Below are 21,089 nucleotides of genomic sequence, written 5' to 3' on the forward strand. Positions count from 1 at the left end.
GCTTGTCCTTTTCGCTTCTGATTAGGAGAGAGTGAAATCCACCATATCCATCTGAGTTTCCAGAATTGACACAGACTCCCAAGAGAATCAGAAGCGAAAAGGACAAGCTATTGAGAAGTAAGAAGTGGAAACAGGCCTGCAGGTTATGGTTCTTTCTTACTTTTCTTATTGTGGAGTGATCTTGGGAATTGCTTTCGAGCCTGATTACTGTCACACTTGTCAAGTTCCCAAAGTTGTACAGATTTTGAGGTAGTACGTAGATTTTGTGAATCCTGATTCCTTCACAGGTTCTGCTGATGGCTGTTTTTTCTAAGCCACGCTAAAGTCAGTTAACTACGCTGCTCCCCTTTAGCCAAGTCCTGCCTTTCTTTTGTAAACGTAAGGATTTTTCCTTCCTTGGAAATGAATCCGACTGAAGCAGCACTAAAGCCTCTACCCAACAAACCCAACTCCTTGTCTTCTTCATTTGCTTTGCATAGAGCAACCCATTAGTCCCACTATTAACATGAACACCACCTTGAGCCACATTGTTTTCAATATCATTGACAGCCATGTCAAGGAAAAGATGGTACAGCTCCATCAAACTCCTCTGTATTGCCTTCAATGCCTAGTGCCTTTTTCTGAATTCTCCATCGCCAATTCTGCCTTCCCTTTGGAAACTTTCTCTTGCCCACCACCTTCCAAAATCAGCTTCTCTATCATTTCCTCTCACTCGGTTCCTGTCCAGTCACTTTGTGATACCTCCTTTTTAGTCCCTCCCTATGGTCTTTCACAATCTGTTCCCTCAAACCATTAGTCACCGAGACCCTTGTTTGATCAACGTGACTCCCTTCTTTGTAGACATTACGATTTTCTATAGTAAATTGATCGACTGATTCCAATCTGGTTTTGATATTTTCCTTGCTTTTCGAAGAATGGTAACCATATTATTCTATCACTAACACCCCTAAGAACTTTTGCACTGTTAGTGGTCTTTGCCTCTTCTTTTTAAGTCTTGAAGATTAAGTAGAAGGTTGGTAATCTCTTCCATATCATTCTTGATCAATGTAACGTAAAGAATTTGGAGAGGTTTTGCTTATCTCTAGGGATGAAATTGGCCCATTTCCTGGTCAGCCTCGGCTTCAATGTCTTTCATGGCCTGTTTCATGAGTTCTACGTAATTAAGGAAAGACTTGGTCATGAGATCATTCATAGTTGAAATACTTAAAATGCCCCACCTATAAAGCAAAAAGATTCTCTTTTAAGCAATAGAACAGATTTGATACAGATTAAAAGAACACAATCAAATGGGTAAACAAAAAAAATTGAGTAAGGACGAGCAAGAAACAAATTAATTATCAAGCAATGGTAAGCCACATGTATGTAAAAGTTCAATCAACAAGGAAATACTGATTGAGTTATTTGGTGCTGCTTGTACTTAATTGCATTACTGTTGTCTATGCAACAAATAATCTAAAAAAAAAAATCATCCCACATATGTTCTAAAGGTACTGTTCACTGTCACTGATGATAAAAGAATTCAATGACCAGTTGGTTACTGATATAATCGCCTAGGAAAGAAAAATATCACTATATATGAAGTATGAACCTGAATCTTTCACCTTGAAGTAGCACCTCGACATTTAAGAAACAAGATAAAAAAACTTCAAAAGAAAAATCGCAAATGCTTGAATTGATTTTGCATAAACAAGAGAGTCTCTGCAACTAGTTATAAAGATTCTCAGGTTTCATTTTAATGCTAAAGATTCTCAGTTTTGAGGAGTCATGATGGCTTCCGTTACTGCAACATCTTCTTTCAAATTATAAATCTGAAGGTTTCTATATTCTAATAGGCTAAAAGCCCATTTATCCGCGAAATCCCTTGCCTTTCCTACAGAAAAACGTTGTCGTTCTTTAATCATTCACCTACACTAGCAAACGGTTTCGTTTGATCAAAGGGTTCCCCACTTCCGAGTCGCACGCTGCTTGTTCACAGTGAAGGGGAGAGAGAGGGACAGCAGAGGAAGGATGGAGGAGAAGAGCAGAGTCCTGATAATAGGAGCAACGGGAAGATTAGGTTACCATTTAGTCAACTTTAGTCTCCAGGATGGTCACCCCACTTTTATTCTTATCAGAGACTCCTCATTTACTGATCCAAACAAAGTTCAAAAACTCAACTCTCTTCTAACTGCTGGTGCTATTCTCCTCAAGGTCACTCCTTTTTTAGTTTTCTTCTTCTACTTCTTTATTTATTGATACCCAAAGGACTAATTTTTCTTTTGATTTGGATTGTAGGGTTCACTTGAAGATGAGAAGAGTCTCAGGGAAGCAGCGAAGCAAGTGGATGTAGTTATCTGTGCAATCCCATCAAAACAGGCTCTTGATCAGAAAATACTCATCCAGGTTATTAAAGAATCTGGGCGCATTAAGGTTAGTAACCGTTTATTCATGCTGGCTTTGAGGGATTTCTTTCTTTTTTTTCTTGGTTAATTATTGTTGATGGGCCATGGATGTTGTGTAAATTCTAGGTACATTTCACTTTGTAGGATAGGCAAAATTGAACCAGCCTGGGGATAGTTGTGTCTTAACTACCCAGTTTTTTATTAGATTGGAGAGGTTTTATAGTGCCATTGTAAGTTGTGAATATCCTGGATCCACTAACAGAAAATAAATATCAATCCTTTGGTTAACCTTTTTGGATAACAGAGACTCTGTACTTTTAATTGAACTTAATAATTGCAATGGTAACAGAAATTCATTCCATCCGAATTCGGTGTAGATCCTGACAAAATTCAGATATCTGGCCTGGACCATCAATTCTATTCTCGAAAAGCTGAGGTTAGGCGTCTTGTAGAAGCTGAAGGCATTCCTTATACTTACATTTGCTGCAACCTTTTGATGAGTTATTTACTTCCATGGCTAGCTCAACCTGGCTTAAAGGTTCCCCCAAAGGACAAGGTCACTATTTTTGGAGATGGAAATGCTAAAGGTTTGATGATGATCTGCTAGGATTAATAAGTTTATTATTCCTATGGAAATTGGGAGACCTGAAAAGCTATGTGCTTTTGCTGTGGTTTTCTTGCAGCTGTCTTCGTGAAGGATATTGATGTTGCTGCTTTCACCATCAGTGCCATAGACGATCCCAGAACACTTAATAAGACTTTGTATCTGAGACCCCCTGGAAACGTATACTCCATGAATGAGCTGGTAGCAATTTGGGAGAATAAAATTGCTAAGAAACTTGAGAAGATTTATGTACCTGAAGAGGAGGTTCTTAAGAAAATCAAAGGTATATATAATGTATCATTATGTAGCAAGTTTATAATAACTACTTATTAACATGTTGAAAAAAGTGAGGCTTTTAGAAAAAGCATTGAAAATTATTTAGCTTCTATTGCTTGTTATAGCAAAACAGGAGAATTACATGATTAAATTGATTAGGAAGAAGTAGCTCTGGGTTATTATTTAATGCATACTCTAAGCAGCATCTAGATTGCAGAGGAGCAAATAAAGATTCCTTTTATATTCCATGAATAACTCAGTTCTTTTCTTTTTTGTGATAATGAATAACTAAGTTCTTAAAAGTAATACAGTTGTTGAAAACTGGAAAGTAGGAGAAATCACCCTACATTGAATATCTTTGGTGTATCACTAGCCAATCTAAGAGCCTAACCACAGAATAATGCAAGTATAGCTGTTTGACATGCTCGTATTTACATTCTGTTCGGCATTTGGTCACATTGTGATTCTGGATTAGAGGTGATAGATTAATTGATGTATGAAGGGCTCTAACTTAAGCAGAAATACAATAAATTAAGATTACCAAAAGTGGGGCTCTTGCATAGTAGTGCACATTATGCATTCACTTGCTTGTATGTTAAAGCTTTACTTGATTTACTTGGATTATTTCCAGACCAACAGGCATGGGAGTAGGTGTTTTTCCAAACCTTTTATTCCTGTTTCTTTTTTGTTTTAAAATGTACTAAAATTAGGGAGCTTGTGGCATTTGCAGAGACTCCTTACCCAGACAACATGGAGATGATATTCATATATTCTGCCTTTGTAAAGGGAGATCATACATACTTTAATATCGACCCTTCTGGAGTTGATGGTACACAACTGTACCCACACTTGAAATACACTACAGTCAGCGAGCATTTAGACACTTTGCTGTGAGAATTATTACTTGTACGCCACACTTTTTATATGGTGAATAGATTCACAAGAGTTGGAGCTTTTGATTTCTAGAGAAGAAGAAAGGCAATGTCAAGGAATTTCTGGCAAAATTGTCGGTACTATTATGTAACAAAACCTGTCATCAATTTGGTTGAGATTATCAAAGATGTTTAAACTGTCCTTTTGAGTTATGATCAAAAGGGACTAGAGCTGGAAAAACTCTTGGGAGTTATCTTTATCTTGAACCTTCTTCAGTGCCCCAACTCTCTAGTCATTTACTTCCATCCCATCACTATTACCTAACAATTCTAGTTCAGTTTATAGGTGGGCAACACTAAAGTTTACACCTAAATCCACTCGTGCGAAATCCTAACAGTCTGTGGAAACTTTGAACGAATGAATTCATAGCGGACAAGAGTAGAAATGGTGTTGTGAAAGAAATGAAGATAAATGATTTCAAATGAAATTGTTTCTCTCATTATTGAAAATGAGAAAATAGGAATAAAGTGATGATAGTTAATTTTTTTCCTCTTTTATTCATAAATTTAAAAAACATTAGTTATAGATTTGTAAACTTATCTTTATATATATAAAGGGTTCGATTAATTTTTGTTTCGATATGTATCTGGAATTAATTTATATATATGATTAAGTGCATAAGTATTGTTTTTATGAACAATTGATCTTCAAGGATTTTGTTTTACAAAAAGTTGTGAATACTTAAATATCTAATTTCATTTTATTATGCAATTGACATGAGATTTATGATTTTTTTCTCTTTTAAAATCGTGACATTGAGAATATGAAATTAAATACCATTTATATTAATTATAATACTAGTAAGGCTATCAGTCTAAAACCTTCAAAGGAACAGGAATGAATCTAGACAGATTATCGTATAGTAAACAAACTCAAATTGAATCAAAACAAGAAAGGATTTTGTGGCTCTCAGACTAAACTCCTCGTTGGTCCAAATTTGCAACAGCGTCTTCTATCCACAATTTCCTGGTGACTGCAAATTAAGACCCATTAAAGCCTAAAACAGGACGAATCTAGACGCATTTTGGGGAATGTAGCAAAATCATGGAAGGCATTTGAGTAATTGCGCACCTCGCAGCGCTTCCAGCCTTTTCATTTTTCAGTGCAGATAGCTACATATATATATCCACTCGTCCGTTGAGACGAGAGCATACTCGTAACGTCTTTTTCACATTTCTGTCTTTCTCTCATTCACGTTGTTGCCGGATTATACCTTTCCGATGGCAGAGAAAAGCAAGATTCTGGTGATCGGAGGCACGGGGTACATCGGTAAGTTCATAGTGGAAGCAAGTGCAAAAGCCGGTCACCCTACGTTTGTTCTGGTTAGAGAAGCCACCCTCTCGAACCCTGCCAAATCCAACACCGTCGACACTTTCAAAACCTTAGGAGTCAATTTCCTTCACGTGCGTAACTGTTCGTTTCTCTTTCAATCTTTCATGTCGGTTCGTTAGGATGAAAGGAAGTTTTCTTTGTTATACATGCAGGGCGATTTGTACGATCATGAGAGCTTGGTAAAGGCGATAAAGCAGGTGGACGTGGTGATATCCACAGTTGGTCACGCCCAGCTAGTTGATCAAGACAAGATCATCGCTGCCATTAAAGAAGCTGGCAATGTTAAGGTAAAAGTTTACTATAATTTCATTGATTCTCATATATACGTTCTTCAATGTTTCTTTATTTTTTTGGTACTTTGCAGAGATTTTTTCCTTCGGAATTCGGGAATGACGTGGACCGTGTGCATGCGGTGGAGCCGGCGAAAACAGTCTTTGCTACCAAGGCTAAAATCCGACGAGCCGTCGAAGCTCAAGGAATACCCTACACCTACGTGTCGTCGAATTTTTTCGCCGGATATTTCCTTCCCAGTTTGTCAAAACCTGCAGCACCCCCAAGAGATGAAGTCATCATTTCAGGGGATGGAAATGCCAAAGGTGAGCTTCTATTTTTCGTTTAATATCTATGCTTATTAAGTCGTTGATAGTGGAGCCGAAATTGGAGATTAGATGCTAATTAGGGCACATGGTTGATCAAACTATTTAACAGAAAAATCAGCTCCTTTATTTCATTGTTTGGGCTTGGCTGTGAAACCAGGGTTAACAATCAGGGAAATGTTATGGCAAAGATTGTGATAAAACCCATAATTTGCATCTTCTTTCTGTTTTTTTTTTAGGGTTTTGGGATAAATGGGCAGTATATTTATCCAAGAAGCAGGGCAAATAACCTGCTAAAAAAACTGTACAACAACCGTACAGCATAATTGTCTTAAATATTATTTACAAGGTATCAACAGGAATTCTCTAATTAAGACAAAGAAGGGCATGTCTTGCTTTGATCTGTTGGGAGCAATTATGCAACTTGAAGCTGACAGATTCAACTAAACAGTTAAAGACTTCATCAGCATCATTAGCCTTCTTCCAAATTTCCTATTATTCCTTTCGATCCAGAGAAAGTAGTCATTAGTTTTCCTGGCAATTTTTAAGGATGATCACAGGAAGAGACTTCCCTTTCAACTGCTTAGCGCAATGGAATTCAACAGATCTATGAATATCAGAACAAACCAGCACTTTACTCCAAACCTGGTTAGAAAAAGGATAAGAAAAGAACGAGTGATCTCTGTCTTCTGCAGCTTGTTTACAGAAATAAAACATGTCATCTGTAATTGGAAGATTCCAAGATGAAAACCTGTGCAGGGTAGGAAGTTTTTCTAGGATAGCCATCCAACTAATCATACCATGCTTGGGAAGGTTAATTTGGAACCAGAAAAGCCTGTACCAGTCTACTTTAGGTTGGTGATGCCGAATGGTATTGCAAGTCTCAGAATCATTATATTTGCCAGAATTAGAGACCAGCCATCTAGGCTCCAAAGTCTGTTTTACACCATTGAGAATGCATCCATAAGGGAATTTGCTAAAGATCCAAGCTTGAGCAATTTCCTCCAAGCCTAGCTATTGCTTGTAGATGGTTGTACTTGCCAGAAATCTTTTGCTCTCAAAATCATAAGCCTTTACCCAAGCTACCCATATGGATGCTGCTTGAGAAAGGATCATCCACATTGGCTAGAGAATAGGATGTGTTCCACATAGATATGTCCTTTAGCCCCAAACCACCTTCACGTTTTAGGATGACAGACAAAATCCCACCGAACTCTGGATCCCCTAGCATCACTCTCTTTTGCCTTTCCAGAAAAAGGCAGAGCAAAGTTGGGTGACTCTTTTGATAACCTTTTTGGGAAGGAGGAAAATACTACACCAAAAGTTCTGTAAGCGAAACAAAATGATTGGATCAATTGCAGCCTGCCAACAAATGATAGGTGTCTAGCCCCAGCATACTTTACATCTCCATGTTTTGGTTTGCAGCTGTTTTCAACAAGGAAGATGATATAGGCACGTTTACTATCAAAGCTGTGGATGATCCCAGAACCCTGAACAAAATCCTCTACATTAGACCCCCTCTCAACACGTATTCATTCAATGATCTTGTCTCCTTGTGGGAAAAGAAGATTGGCAGAACCCTTGAGAGGAGCTATGTTTCAGAAGAACAACTGCTGAAAAACATTCAAGGTCAGTGAGAAATTCGTTTTGTAAAATTTGGACAAAACCCATCCAAGGAATTGGTTTTGAGATTTGTCGAAATTGGCTAATTAAGCATTGGATAATTTCCCTTTCCTGCAGAAGCTGCCTTTCCGCTGAATGTGGTATTGTCAATCGGACACTCTGTTTTCGTCAAAGGAGATCACACCAACTTTGAAATTGAACCTTCATTTGGAGTTGAGGCTTCGGAGCTGTACCCGGATGTCAAGTATACTACCGTTGAAGAGTATCTTGATCAGTTTGTCTGATCCTCCTGCATTGACGTACATCGTCGGAATAAAAAAGTAGCTAGTGTTCCTTCTGCTTGTGCTATGCTGGCAGACTATGTAAGTTGGTAGCCAAGTTAGGATGTGTGTTAGTGAGTGCTGGACTTACAGTTTGCTAAGAATCAAACTTAAGAAAATAATCAACTGCGTGTGAAGGAATTATCTATTGCCTTCGCATCTACCTTCAGTCTTTCTCTGGAATTGCCCTAGTTTTAAACTGGTCTTTTTTTCTGTTAAGAGGCAAAACTTCAGCAGCAGGAACATGTTAAAACTTGACGAACAAGCAAGCAAAAAAAGCCACCATGTGTAGGTATAGAGTAAAAACAATGGAGAAAGCAAAAAGGATTAGAAAATGATAAAAGTTTTAAAATTGGAATGTGAAAGAAGAAAGGAAAGATTGAAGAAAAGAGCAAAACTGAATTCACGCGTAAAATATAACAGGCCGATGGGTTCTGGCAATCTGAATTTCGTGTCGGAAAGTCAGATTTAGCATGTCAACAGGTTATATCCTTCCAGTGGCGGATAAATATGTATGTAAGAAATCTGGTCAGAGAAGAGAAAGAAGGAAAATTTTGGGGACTGTAAAACATCTACAGATCCTCCTCATTCATTACAATTACACCTTGAATCAATACTCAAAACATAGTACTTAATTTTATCAATCAGCCCCAACAAAACGGATAAAATATTTTAAAAAATAAAACAAAAATGTATATGGTGTTCATCTTCAATTTTATCTGAAATGTATCTATCAAAACTTCACTTGTTCAGTCATGCGTGCACACCTTTTTTCCCTCTGTTTCCCTTGTTCCCTGAAGCCTTGACAGATCCTTTACCTTTCCTAACTTTTCCGTTCCTTCCCTTCTTTGAACCACCTTTTCCTAATTTACCCATTCCGTGTGCCCTCGAATCCTTTTTCATCCGCCGATCGACAAGGACTTTCCCTTTGCCAGCCTTGACTTGAACGCCCTTCTTCGCAACCACATATTCCTTTTGGGTCTTTTTGGGCATAGCCTTCTTGTATAGTTGTTCGATTTGCTTCCTCTTTGACCGATCAGAGATGTCAGTTTGGTCTGATATACTATTTGCTTTCTGTCGAACCTTGTCAAGCTTTTTCATTGCTACCCGCTTCTTTCTAGCCTTTGCCTCTGCAACTTTCTTAGCAGGTCGAGCATTGATCTCTTTGAATTGTGCTCGCATTGCAGCAATCTCTTCTTTCGTAACAGGCTTAATTGGTTGGCGGTGTCTCCTCTCCTCCTCTAAGAACCACTTGGGTAAACCTTCATCATCAAACATATATTTATTATAAGCATCATCAAGAATCTGCCCCCTTTGCTTTTTCCTGAGCATCTTCTTCGCACAAGCCAATATCTCAGCTTTTGTATCAACATCTTCATCCTCTGAGTCATCTGAAGACGAGTCATCACTTGAATCTGTAGCTGGAGCAGGGACAATCTCAAAATCATCCTCCGCCCTAGGAGCCTGGAGTTGACTACAATTGAGGCCGGCAGCATTGTTTGCTTTCTTTTCCTTGACCTTGTGAGCAATTTGTCTTTCATCCTGCCTTTTCTTTTCTTTGGCCTTCCCAGGAACAGGTAGCCTGTCCACTTGGTTATCAACCTCCATTTCATCATCATTGTCATACTTCCCTAAATCTCCCTGCTCTACAGCTTCAGCAAAAATATCCTGACCGAACCACCTGTTTGTGATCTCCTCCTGAGTTGGTCCTTCCCCATCATCCAGTGGTACAATGAGAGGATTTGCTTCAGGATCAGCCTCGTCCTGGTCTGAATCATGATCGGAAAGAATGATATCATCACCATCACCACCCTGCACAGCCGAGAAGGGAAATTCAATCTAATCAGTAAAAATTTGGTCAGCTTTTAAAATCAACCATTATCCATGCTGTATTAACAGCATAAATAAGAAAGAATGATAATAGCACTGGGAAAACAAAAATTCATATCAATAGAATATGAATTGAGGAAGCATAGAGGAAGAAAAAAATTGTACTAGATAGAGCAACCTAGGAGGGGACTATGCATGCAGATGAAAGAAAAAGGGGGGTGGAAGAGGAAATTGAAAAGAGAGAGAGAGAGAGCGAAGGTGAGGAATTTTGTGAATAAAACACAGAACAAGGCCTTCAAAACACTGAACAAACATGGCATACATGATCATTTTAGAATGTGAAAGACAAAACTTAATGTCAGGCAAATAAATAAAAGATTGCACATTATACTTGCGAGTTTAAAGTTTGTGATAATGATGAACATGTTGAGTTATCAATTACACACTATATGAGTTTCATACCTCCAATTGGTCAGAGTAGGCTTCTTTTGCACGCTTCCTCTGCTTTGTGCTTCCATCCTTTTTGGCCACATACTGTTCATAAGCGTGATCAAGAATCTCTTCGATTTGTTCATCATATCTAGCATCAAAATTACAAGATTAATTTACATACAGAGAATGTTACAAATTATATATTGCTCAAATCAAACCCCAGTTATAACTAAGAATCAGGGCAACCAACCTTCTGCGTTCTTCATCAGAATCAATATCACTGGATGACTCATCCTCAGTTTTGTCCTGGGTTTCTTCATCTTCGCTACCCCTTAAGTCATTATTCCCATCATCACACTCAGTGGAATCAACTGCTGCAAGATCTTTCTTACCCTAAAGGCATTAATGGACTAGCATCAATAAACTTTAGCTAAAGCTAAAAGCTTCAATGAACTTCTAAGTCAATTTTTTAGGAAATACCATAGAATGACTACTATAAACATCAGTTTAAAGGAAATATAAAGAGCAACGGTGACTTCATTCAAAAATCCTACGGTTTTCCAGACAATAGAAGAAAAGCTTTATTTTATCATGACAAATAGTCTAGCTCAATAAAGAATGCCCAAGCAACACTTCAGTTAACAAACAGACAGATGCCAACACATAACTGGAAGAAAAGATGTTAAGCGCAAAACATGCCTCTTGTTCAAAACAGCACATCATGGACAATAAAGTTAAGATCAGATGATGCCATGGTTTAGCCCATAATAAAGGGGCTTGGAAAGGTTAAATGCGAACTATGCCTTTGGTTAAAATGACATAACTGCAGTCTTAAGTCCAATAATTTTGTTTTAGATGTTTGTTTAGACTAGCCTCCTTTCTTTTATAACTAGTTATGGAAGAAACATTGAGTTTCCTAATTTGAAGTCTTTTGATCAAAAGCAAACCTTGATTGAAGACAGAGAAAACAACTCATGATCAATATAACCATCTTCCAGGGCGTCTATTTGCATTCCTGTTGCCTTCCGTGATTTATCCTGCAAAACAATGAGGCAAGAAGCAGCAACTAAATGAATGCATGGCAACATCCTACAGTTTAAAAGAAAAGAAGGAACATGAAATTTCCAACAGTAATAGGTATCTGAAACATTAATACCAAATCTATAAATGATTTCTTAATTTTTCCAAAAATAAAGGGAAAAGAAAACCATGTATCATTAGTTACTATCATTACTATCCTGTAGATACAAAACCATGGTAAAATCAATAAATTTGTTCCATTTCATGGTTTCTATTATGTGGTAAATGCACTAAGAAATAAATACAGGGGCCAGAGATATCTGAGCAAGGAAATAAACCTTAGCTCGTCTTTTTGCTAGAAGCTTCTTTGCTCTTTTCTTCTTATGTTCCATAGCATATGTGAGCTCCTCCATTTCATTGAGTAATTTATCATCTTCGTTCTCTTCTTCCCCTTTGTCAACATCTGTGGCAGGGGTAGAAGAAGTAGCCTTTTCTGAAGGAGACAAAGCTTTTCTCAATTGCAACCGCCACCTACATGAAAAACAAACATGATAATATCAAATCAAGGGAACGGTGCCATGTAATACATTTATATATGCACAAAAATCCAGCATTCTTCCCTTATCAAGCTCCAACTCAAAATATTATGACCAAGTGTATTGATTAAAACTAGCTTTCACTGATTTTCATATTCTCACAAGTTGTTTAGATTTGAACATTTCCTAAAGGGGAAATGTAAAAGGAATTGTGTTACTTACTTCAAAAGGCACTTGAAATCTTGCTTTCCCAAAACACGCAAATCCTCACAAAGAGCTTTGATCTGTCCAGACAGGAGCAAAATAAGTAATCAAAACCTGGAAAGATTGAAGGCCAGGTAAAGAATAACAATACAAAAAAATAATTACCTCTTCTGTGGTAGAACTGTGATCCTTAATAGGCAATGAAGCTGGATCGCCAAAGGTTATGGAAGTAACTGAACCGAGGATTTCAAGAGGAGAGTCAGACCTAATGAAGTCAGCAGCTGTAGACACCTTCTTTGAGATTGTCTCTCCATCTTCATAACTGTAAATTGAACCTAGTCAGCAACAAAGCATAACATAGATCCCACTTGAAACAATATCCACAAACACAAACATTGATGACAAAAATTTCTAATTTTCTGTACATGCTATTAACTTGTTCAGTCATTGCTAACAAGCAGTAAATTTGTTTATCTGACTTATTATCAGAAACTCATTTTACTTAGTTCACATAGCTGCAGGGTAAAGGGAAAGCTTACCCATCACGGTGTCTCTTTTGTTTTGTTACCCTAAGTACATCAATCACCTACATCAAGTATTTGGTAGAAAGAACATAATTAGCAGAGACTCAATCAAAGGAAGAAGTCATCTTTTAAGAGACTTTGAAACTCCAAAATAAAATAAAAACCTTCTTCTGTGGTTCTACTGATCCCTGAAATAGATGCTTGACGTCAAGAAGACGTGGATCAATCTTTGCAGGGGCTTTATACCTCAGGCCCAAAAGATAAATCTCAGCTGAAGCTGAACGACTAGCTGCGGGTTTATCGACCTCAACCTTTTCAAATAACTGAAGCAAACCAAATACACATATCAAGGAAGAACAAAACTTTGCAGAGATATGATCATGTCTTTAAAAAATGAAGGAAATAATCACCTGCTTGAGACAATACAGAACAGAACTATAGTCTTGGGACCTAAAAACCTTAGTAACAAAAGTGCCCTTGGGAGCCAAGAACTGAGTAGCCAGCTTAACAGAATCAATAACCAAAGCATTTTGGCTCATTGCCTCCTGAGCCCAGGCTCCACCAACATTAGGGGATCCATCATGCAAAACCACATCAAAAGCCGGGGCCCCATGCTCTTCCATGACCCGTTTAATCTTGGACTTACATTCGGATTTGGTTATGTCTTGTTGGAGGGCGATGGCACCTCGTATTGGGGCGATGGGAACAAGGTCGAGACCGAGTACGAGGCTGCCAACAGGAACTCTCTGGACGGCAACCTGCATCCAACCACCGGGGGCGGCGCAGAGGTCGAGGACGGCGTGGGCAGAATTTAAAAAGGAGAATTTGGAGTCGAGTTGGACTAGCTTCCATGATGCTCTGGAACGGTAGCCGTGTTCCTTGGCAAGTTGGTAGTACTTGTCTAACCTATGCTTTCCTTTCACTTTACCCATATCCTTTCTTCACTCGGATCGAATAAGAAGGGATAATATCTGAGCAAGGAGAAGAAAGGAGGGGGGAAATACGAAGTTAGGTCTTAGGGGTTATATCTGAAAACAAACAAACCGACTCTCTGGGTTTAGGGTTTTGCATTTTATCTTTGGGTCTTTGCCATTTAGGCTTGGGCCTGGGTGAGTGGGGTTCCCCGCGGATTAGGCCCAAGCTCTTAAGATCTTGGTAAGTGACAATTTATTTGCAATTAGAATATACAAACAAAACAGGGAAAACATGTGAGAATAATTTTCTATTTAGACAGCCTTTTATTGCATGTACATACTATAGAACAGATACAGTATCATCTTTCTGAGAAATCACAGTGTAAGAATGCTTATAGTTTCTTCCCTCTAATTCTTAATGGAAGTGAAAAAAATGAACATACAATTAAGGAAGGGTGGTGATTATTGCTATCAGATGGGAATGAAATGGGTTAGTTCCCTTGGAAGTACACGTCCAGGCACCTACAGGTTGAAGAAACATAACCTTATCTCTCTCTTCAAATACTTTAGTTAACGGAACCTGAAACCCCAGTTGTGAAAAACAGGACCCAAATTGAAATTGTGGACAATTGTGCAATGCATTAAGGAAAAACTGCAGTTTTGCTCTTGCACCCGTCAAGTACAAAAGAAAAATAAACGCCTACAATCTGCCAGGGATGTCTCCTAATAAGAAATTTGGTCTTGTCACTACTAATCAAGTAATGTAGATGAGAACAGGGAACGGTATTTTGTTGTACAAATTACTGCCCAATAATCCCAAAAACTTTGATCAAATCTTCATAACCATTTGTATAAACAATAAAGTTTCAGTTCTGCGACGTCAGCACCTCTTCACAGGGACAACTGAACTTATGTTTGTAGTAACTGCATATTAAAAAATCCATAATAACACAAATGCCTGTCTTCCAAAGGTGAAATCAATTATCATGAATCTTCAGAATGCCTACTTTTCCTTTTTCCACCAGGTCCTTTACTATTTCCCCTGTGAACCAGCCAAAGCTTCAATCCCCGCGGGAGCCACTGCTACTTGCAGAAGCTTTCTTACCAGTGTATTTCTGTCAAAGAGAGAAGAAAACACTATTATCTTTCAAGCATGCAAATATTAGAGACTTCCCTTCTGCCACTCATAATTAGAAGTACTAGTGAAAGGTGCTTGCTGTTATAGTTGCAACTGTAAAAGTAGAAATCATTTTTTCATTGGAAGCTGACCTGCTTTCCAATGTTGAATGGGATATACTTGTATTTGATCATGTGTGCAATCTGACGCCTCATTGTAAGGACAAAGAGAACAATCCAATAACAAAGCAATATAGGCCAAAAGACAGGAACATCAAATAGGGAAAAGAAAGTCATGACAAATGCTATGCAGAAAGCCTTTGTCATGGAGTACCTGCAACAATAATAAAACAAAAGAAGTATTATATCCATACTTACATACCCATTCATTAAGCACAAATTCATACAGATCTCAAGACATGAAACTTCCCAATGGATGAAGAAGTGCGATTGACTATAGCAAATAATGACTTAGTTCCACTCACAATTAGTTGCACATTTCTATGCTATAAACAGAAATACTTTTCTGAGCTGTAATTCTTGGGTAAAACAAACAAAATTTAAAGATTCTACATTCTAAAGAAACAGTGAATCGCATGAGAACGAGTGATTGACAATGACAAGGCAATGGCTAATGAAATTGATAGATAAGAGCAAATGCTTTCAAGCATATTGTCCTACATTTCCACAATCGGAAACATTACATTAGATTTCTGAACCATTATGATACCTTACATTTGAGGTATACAAAGGTAAGAAGAAAGGAAGTTAGGCCTAGGTGCAAACTAGACATATGACATGCCACCAAGCAACGGTCAGGTGAACTTGAGGTCATGTAAAATCAGCCTAGACCAAATTAGGTAACTAAAGGAGAAAAACATGGCTGCTGGATGTCAATTACGCATGTAATGCAAGATTGTTGTTACAGACAGTCTTACTAGAATTATCACTTGTTGTGCATGTTATAACCTTTTATATTATTTTTAACTCCATCAAGAGATTTACGAAGTACAAACAGAAAAGAAGAATAACTAACACCTTGATTTCAATTAAATACAAGCTATTATCATCAAACCCACCATTAAGTAATCTATCTTAAGCTAAAATCTTAAAACATGCATACTATTCCCTGAGTTTCATAAATGATCAGAACACAGAAAAGATCTCACAAGCTTCTGAACTTTCTCTAGAGAATCCAGAAAGCTGATGTTAATATGCCGGATCACACCATTTAACTAAGCATCACATGTTTCCACATATCTTTTCTTTTTTTGGTAAATAACAAAGGGCATGTTTCTATCATATCTCAAAGATCAGACAGTGTTTATGACTTTGCCTAAATAGGTCAATGAACCTCAAGTAGATGGTTTCCCTTAATAAACCATATCATAAAAGATTTTGGTACAGACCACAAAAGGAACAAACACCACCAATAAATTGCTTCTGTAACACATAAAGCATCATAAAAGATTAGAAACCAAAGATAAATTTTCAATTACCAGAACTTAAACTCAGGTAGCCTACGAATAAACGGCTTGAATTCATCTGAACCTTTTGTTGGCAGTAAAGGCCCATCAGAAGCTTCAATTTCAGGATCGACCAGAGGAGACAAAAACCCAATTAGCAAATTCAGCAGGTAGATCCCAAGTCCATATGAAACTATGTAAAACCCTTGAACATAATAGACCCGCAGACAATAGAGAGCTGCTACAACAAGGGTTCCAATCCACCTATAAGCTGTATGAGGAGTAGTCTTATCCAGATAATACTGATACATCCTCCAAGCATCATGCCCCCATTGAGGCAAAGGTGATGCCACTGATGCACCATCACCTCCAATTCCCTCCATTCAATATTAGCTTCAAATTCTATACCATATGAGAAAGACCCAATTAGCTTAAACACAAAAAATACACTAAGTTCCCAAAAACATCGTAGTTATAAGTCAACACTCAGTGAACTTGATATTTAAAGTAAACATTCAATTCAATTTAAGCACTAATAGCTGTAAATCATTAGATATCACCATGTACGACCATGTGCAACAACAGATAAAGCAAAACAGCTAGCCATTTTCAATCAATGAATCCGATTTAAGGAAAACCCTATTGCTATGTTTGTTTACCAAGAAAATGCATAAACATTTCATGCCCAGAATCTCGGAACAGAGATAAAATCAAAAACCCGTCAACTGAACGCAAGAAGTAACCGACTACCATCACCAAAACCAAAAAAATACCAAAAGAACATGAGATCCCAAAACTTCCCCTCAGCTTTATCACCAACAAAACAAGAATCTAGGGTCTATCAATATACAAATCGAGCACGTCCTTCAATAAAAACAACTACGCGTGAAAACCCAGATCCAGAACAACCAAAACCCTAGATTTACGTATACATAAAATTGTTGAATAAAAGAATCTACTATCAACATGAAGAAATGATTCAATACTTAAAAAGGACAAGTTACGATCAATAGAGATAACAACCAATACAAAGTCAAAAAAATGGTAATCTAAAGCATACGTTTTTTAGAGTCGAAGAAGAGTAGAAAAGGGCTGACCTCGAAGGACTCTCCGTTGTTAAGCTTTGGACTCTGAAACTTTTCTTCTTCCTTTTCTGATAAGAGGAAGCGAAAACCAAGCCGAAGCAGATCTATTTGGAGATGGGTTTTTTTTTATCATTATTATTATTTTTATAGCTATTTTCACTTCGTTTACCTTTTCTTTTTTTTACTAGGAGTTTTTACCGTTAGACGGGCAAATTGGGTCGTTTACTTTTTTGTTTACCGACAGTGACGCGGCTTGAACAGTAGTTAATAAAAAGGAGCTTGCGAAAAGAGAACATGCTTTTTCGTTTTTCTATGCCGGGGTTTGTGCCAGGTGTTTTGTATTGGTAATTTTTTGTCCAGATTTGTTTACTTTTCCAATTTCAATAAATATGTAAATTATTATATTAATTAAATAAATTAAATTTGACAACTGGTTAAGAGTTTTTCTGTTTTCTTTTTTTATTGTTTTCTATATGAGCTGAAAAGGATTGGTTTGGACTAGGATGATTGTCAAGATGTGACTAGAAAAATTAATGGAACTGATTCACAGTCAAAGAAAAATGGGTGAAAGAGAATTTTAAGTCTTTTAATTATTTGATAATTTTTTTTTTGTAAAATTAGATATAGATAATAGATATTTTATTTGTCTTAAAATATTCTAACATAAATTCTATTATCTGATAAAGTATTCGAATTTTATAAATATCTTATTAATTTTTTAAATTTTTATTTGAATTTGTGTATGAATTTCTTATACACTATTGATTAATTATTTGAAAATTAAATTAATAATTTAAAGTTAATTCATACAAAAATAAATTAAATTTTAAAATTATGTTAAGAATATTAATGAATTTTAGTAAATAATATATTAATTAATAAATAAATAATTATGATATATAATTAAAATTTAATATTAAAAATAATTATTTATAATTCAGTTCAATAATAATTATTTTAAAATCACAACTCAAATCCTATCCAAACCCATGATGGATTGTGATTTTACTCCTCGAACTAGATTATAAGAAACTCTAACCTTAATTGTCTTAGATTCAATAATCCAAAGTGTTTGATTATAAGGTACATATTTTGACATCCTTAATCAAAGGATGCATTTGTCAAATATTTGATAGATTGTTCATAAAATTAACTTTTTGTTGTTTGCTTATTCATAAAATATTTGACAGGTCTCACCAGTTGGTGAAGATTTAAAGTTAGTTTTATAATTAAAACTCAAGCCATAAAAATAAACTTTTTTAAAGAAATATTTGTTTTCTTTTTTAATACATGTGAGCAAATCAAAATGGATTGGGGATTTTGAAACATTAAATCTTATCCTTTAAAGAATATTTGTTAGATAAATATTAAATCAAAATGTTATCTCTTTCCCATGACATGGGATTGGATTGGACAATTAACCTGTTGAGTAATGTCATAATGTCAGAACCATCCCGGCTATGGCCCCGACAGATTTGGTGGATGGGCTAGCTCATAATGACATAACGCCGTTAGAGCCGCCTGGGCCAGAGCTGGCTTTTTCCAAGGATAATCCAAATTTTCACCTTGGTAGCATAATCAGTGGGCCGGAAGCCCCCCCTGACCCAATGGCTTTGGTTTCAACTTTGAATCGAGACTTGGCATGGTTACTTAACTAAGTTCCTGTTAAAGCATTCAAATCCAGGCTATCACTTTCACTTACTAAAAATATATATATGTATATACATACATATATGTATAATAATTTAATAAATATATTATAAGTTAGGAGAACATAAATATTTAGAATAAAAGTTATTAAGGCAAGTAGCTCAACTGGTCTTGTTGGATTGAGTTTGCTCTGAGTTGGAGAAAAGAAGTAACGTAGGGAAATACTATAATAGATTGATTGATTTGTAGATAAGAATGGTGTCGGAAATGAATCTAAATTGTGATTTACCCTGTCATGCAGTTAGCGTTTTTTAAGAAAGAGATTGGGATGACTGATGGGTGGATTTGTCATAGGATGACGTGGACAAAGGATAGCCAAATCTTCAGTTGTTGGTGTTGGGATATGTCGGGTGGCCATTTCACTGTACTCCAAAGGCTGTACTGTAATGAAAGCATGTTTTTCCTTTGCCCTTTTTTTCCTCCTGATCTCCAGCTCAGTATAGCCTCGGCTCAACTCTCACCCAGCCGAGCTCACCCACAGTAGCCTGTCCATCTTACTCGTCTTCTCGTTTCTGTTCGATCTTGCGAGCCACGAGCTTCTGTAGTTGCAGCTGACATATTTGGGTAACGGAATATAATATAATATTATTATATAATTTACTATATATTTTTTCATAATTAAAAAAAATTAAATTTTATTTTTTAAATAAAATTTAATATACCAATCAATGAACTAAATACTCAAATACATTATATAATTTGATATGTAAAATAAAATCATATAAGAATTATTATTATAATTTAATAATATTTTTTAATTTTATTAATTTTATTTTTATTAAAAAGTTAAAATTTTATTAATTTATTATTAAATTATTAATATCATTTTTTATTTCAATTTCTTTGTATTTTTATCTATTTGTACTTTCATTTTTTAATCTTTCAAATTTTATTTTCATTAAAAATGTAAATATTAATAATTTATTATTTAATTATTAATATAATTTTTTTCTTTATTTTTAAGTTGTAATTATTTTCAATAAATAGGAACATTTTTATCCAATTAGTTTTTGACTCTATTCCATAGTCATGAATAGCCATTAAAATTTTGGAGAATAACCATTACCTCAAAAACCAACCAAAGAAAAGAATAAAAATGGAAAAAGAATAAGAAGAGAATGACTTACCTATATGCATACCAAATGTGCACAAAGGCAAGAAACAAGTATAAATTTTCTCCACTATTTTATTACTGGAATTTTATATGCCTTGAGTTTAAAAGTATTTCTTTCTTTTTTTTCTTCAAAAGGAGAAGTCAACAAGTTGGTTCCCAAAAAACGAAGATATTTTGGAGGGGAAGAAGATATTTTGTAAGATCTGACAACCTACTGGTAGACACCGTTACTGAGGTAAAGTTAATACTGCACCAACGGCTTCAACCTTATCCATCCAAATTCCAAATTCCCGTGAGCCAATATGTTTCTAACATTCGTATAATTAACATTAGTAATAATATTTTCAAAAATTTTAAATTATTTTAAAAAATTTTAAATTATTTAAAATTTTTTATTAACTTTTTTATATTTATTTTAATTAATATTTCACTCGTAAATAATAATTTTTAAATATCATTTTATATTATAGTATTAAGTAAAAAATACAAAATATCATATGACAATAACATTATATCATGTTATTATGTAATATAATATATTTTTATACATATTAATATCATGTAATTATAATAAAATAATAAATAATATTTTAATTAAAATATTTTAATTTAAAATAAAAAAAAATTTTGATTATATGTAATAAAATATAATATTTAGTTAAATATTTTAAATAATTAAAAAACTTTTTAAAAGTATTATGTTTAACATTATCACATCGAATATTATTCAAAAATAAAATTTACTTCTTTTACCGAGGGCAGGATTAATAGGAAAAAAGAACTCAACATATTCTACAAAATGCTAAATTTTGTTACTTTCCATAAAAAAAAATTCATTTTTTATTTTTATTAATTGGGCCAAGCAATGTTTTGTGTTTAGGACTACAATAACCACGCACATAACAGCATAAAATAAAATAAGAAAAACATAAAAAGTTCAATAAAGTGAAAAAAAAAACAAATAAAAAAATTAGAAAAGGGCAGGACCAATTACAAAAGTGCAATGTAGTGGGGCCCTTCAGCTGCTGAGTTTCGTCGGCTCGGGGGGATCTACATGCGGCTCCTCGGCTTTT

At 35.6% G+C, this 21,089-nt stretch overlaps 4 protein-coding genes across 5 annotated transcripts; 2 read left to right on the forward strand and 2 right to left on the reverse strand.

Moving 5' to 3' along the window:
* Positions 1-1,550: 1,550 nt before the first annotated feature.
* LOC110418212 (NmrA-like negative transcriptional regulator family protein) lies at positions 1,551-4,393 on the forward strand. The gene is made up of 5 exons (XM_021430873.2): positions 1,551-2,190; positions 2,275-2,409; positions 2,731-2,968; positions 3,065-3,268; positions 3,992-4,393. Exons 1-5 carry the CDS (start codon positions 2,008-2,010, stop codon positions 4,153-4,155), a joined length of 924 nt encoding a protein of 307 aa, XP_021286548.1. The 5' UTR covers positions 1,551-2,007; the 3' UTR covers positions 4,156-4,393.
* Positions 4,394-5,230: 837 nt separating this feature from the next.
* On the forward strand, positions 5,231-8,264 carry LOC110418745 (phenylcoumaran benzylic ether reductase POP1). The gene is made up of 5 exons (XM_021431548.2): positions 5,231-5,597; positions 5,679-5,813; positions 5,891-6,122; positions 7,548-7,751; positions 7,863-8,264. The coding sequence occupies exons 1-5, from the start codon at positions 5,415-5,417 to the stop codon at positions 8,027-8,029; spliced, it is 921 nt and encodes a 306-aa protein (XP_021287223.1). The 5' UTR covers positions 5,231-5,414; the 3' UTR covers positions 8,030-8,264.
* A 345-nt stretch (positions 8,265-8,609) lies between these two features.
* Positions 8,610-13,653, reverse strand: LOC110418743 (FtsJ-like methyltransferase family protein). Its single transcript, XM_021431547.2, has 10 exons — positions 13,022-13,653; positions 12,776-12,934; positions 12,627-12,673; positions 12,253-12,409; positions 12,106-12,167; positions 11,686-11,878; positions 11,275-11,364; positions 10,578-10,720; positions 10,358-10,475; positions 8,610-9,877 (listed from the first exon to the last, which is right to left on the reverse strand). Exons 1-10 carry the CDS (start codon positions 13,541-13,543, stop codon positions 8,819-8,821), a joined length of 2,550 nt encoding a protein of 849 aa, XP_021287222.1. The 5' UTR covers positions 13,544-13,653; the 3' UTR covers positions 8,610-8,818.
* Positions 13,654-14,144: 491 nt separating this feature from the next.
* LOC110418746 (protein RER1A-like) lies at positions 14,145-17,347 on the reverse strand. Of its 2 annotated transcripts, none has more exons than XM_021431549.1 (4): positions 17,205-17,347; positions 16,141-16,509; positions 14,795-14,975; positions 14,145-14,640 (listed from the first exon to the last, which is right to left on the reverse strand). In XM_021431549.1, exons 2-4 carry the CDS (start codon positions 16,488-16,490, stop codon positions 14,587-14,589), a joined length of 585 nt encoding a protein of 194 aa, XP_021287224.1. In that variant the 5' UTR covers positions 16,491-16,509; positions 17,205-17,347; the 3' UTR covers positions 14,145-14,586. The 2 variants fall into 2 exon arrangements, with proteins under 2 accessions (XP_021287224.1, XP_021287225.1); XM_021431550.1 differs by having other exon boundaries at positions 17,168-17,310.
* Between the last annotated feature and the right edge of the window lie 3,742 nt (positions 17,348-21,089).

This window comes from Theobroma umbraticum, unplaced genomic scaffold, assembly GCF_002168275.2.
Source record: "Theobroma umbraticum cultivar Fairchild unplaced genomic scaffold, ASM216827v3 scaffold_50.0, whole genome shotgun sequence".
NCBI lineage: Eukaryota > Viridiplantae > Streptophyta > Magnoliopsida > Malvales > Malvaceae > Theobroma > Theobroma umbraticum.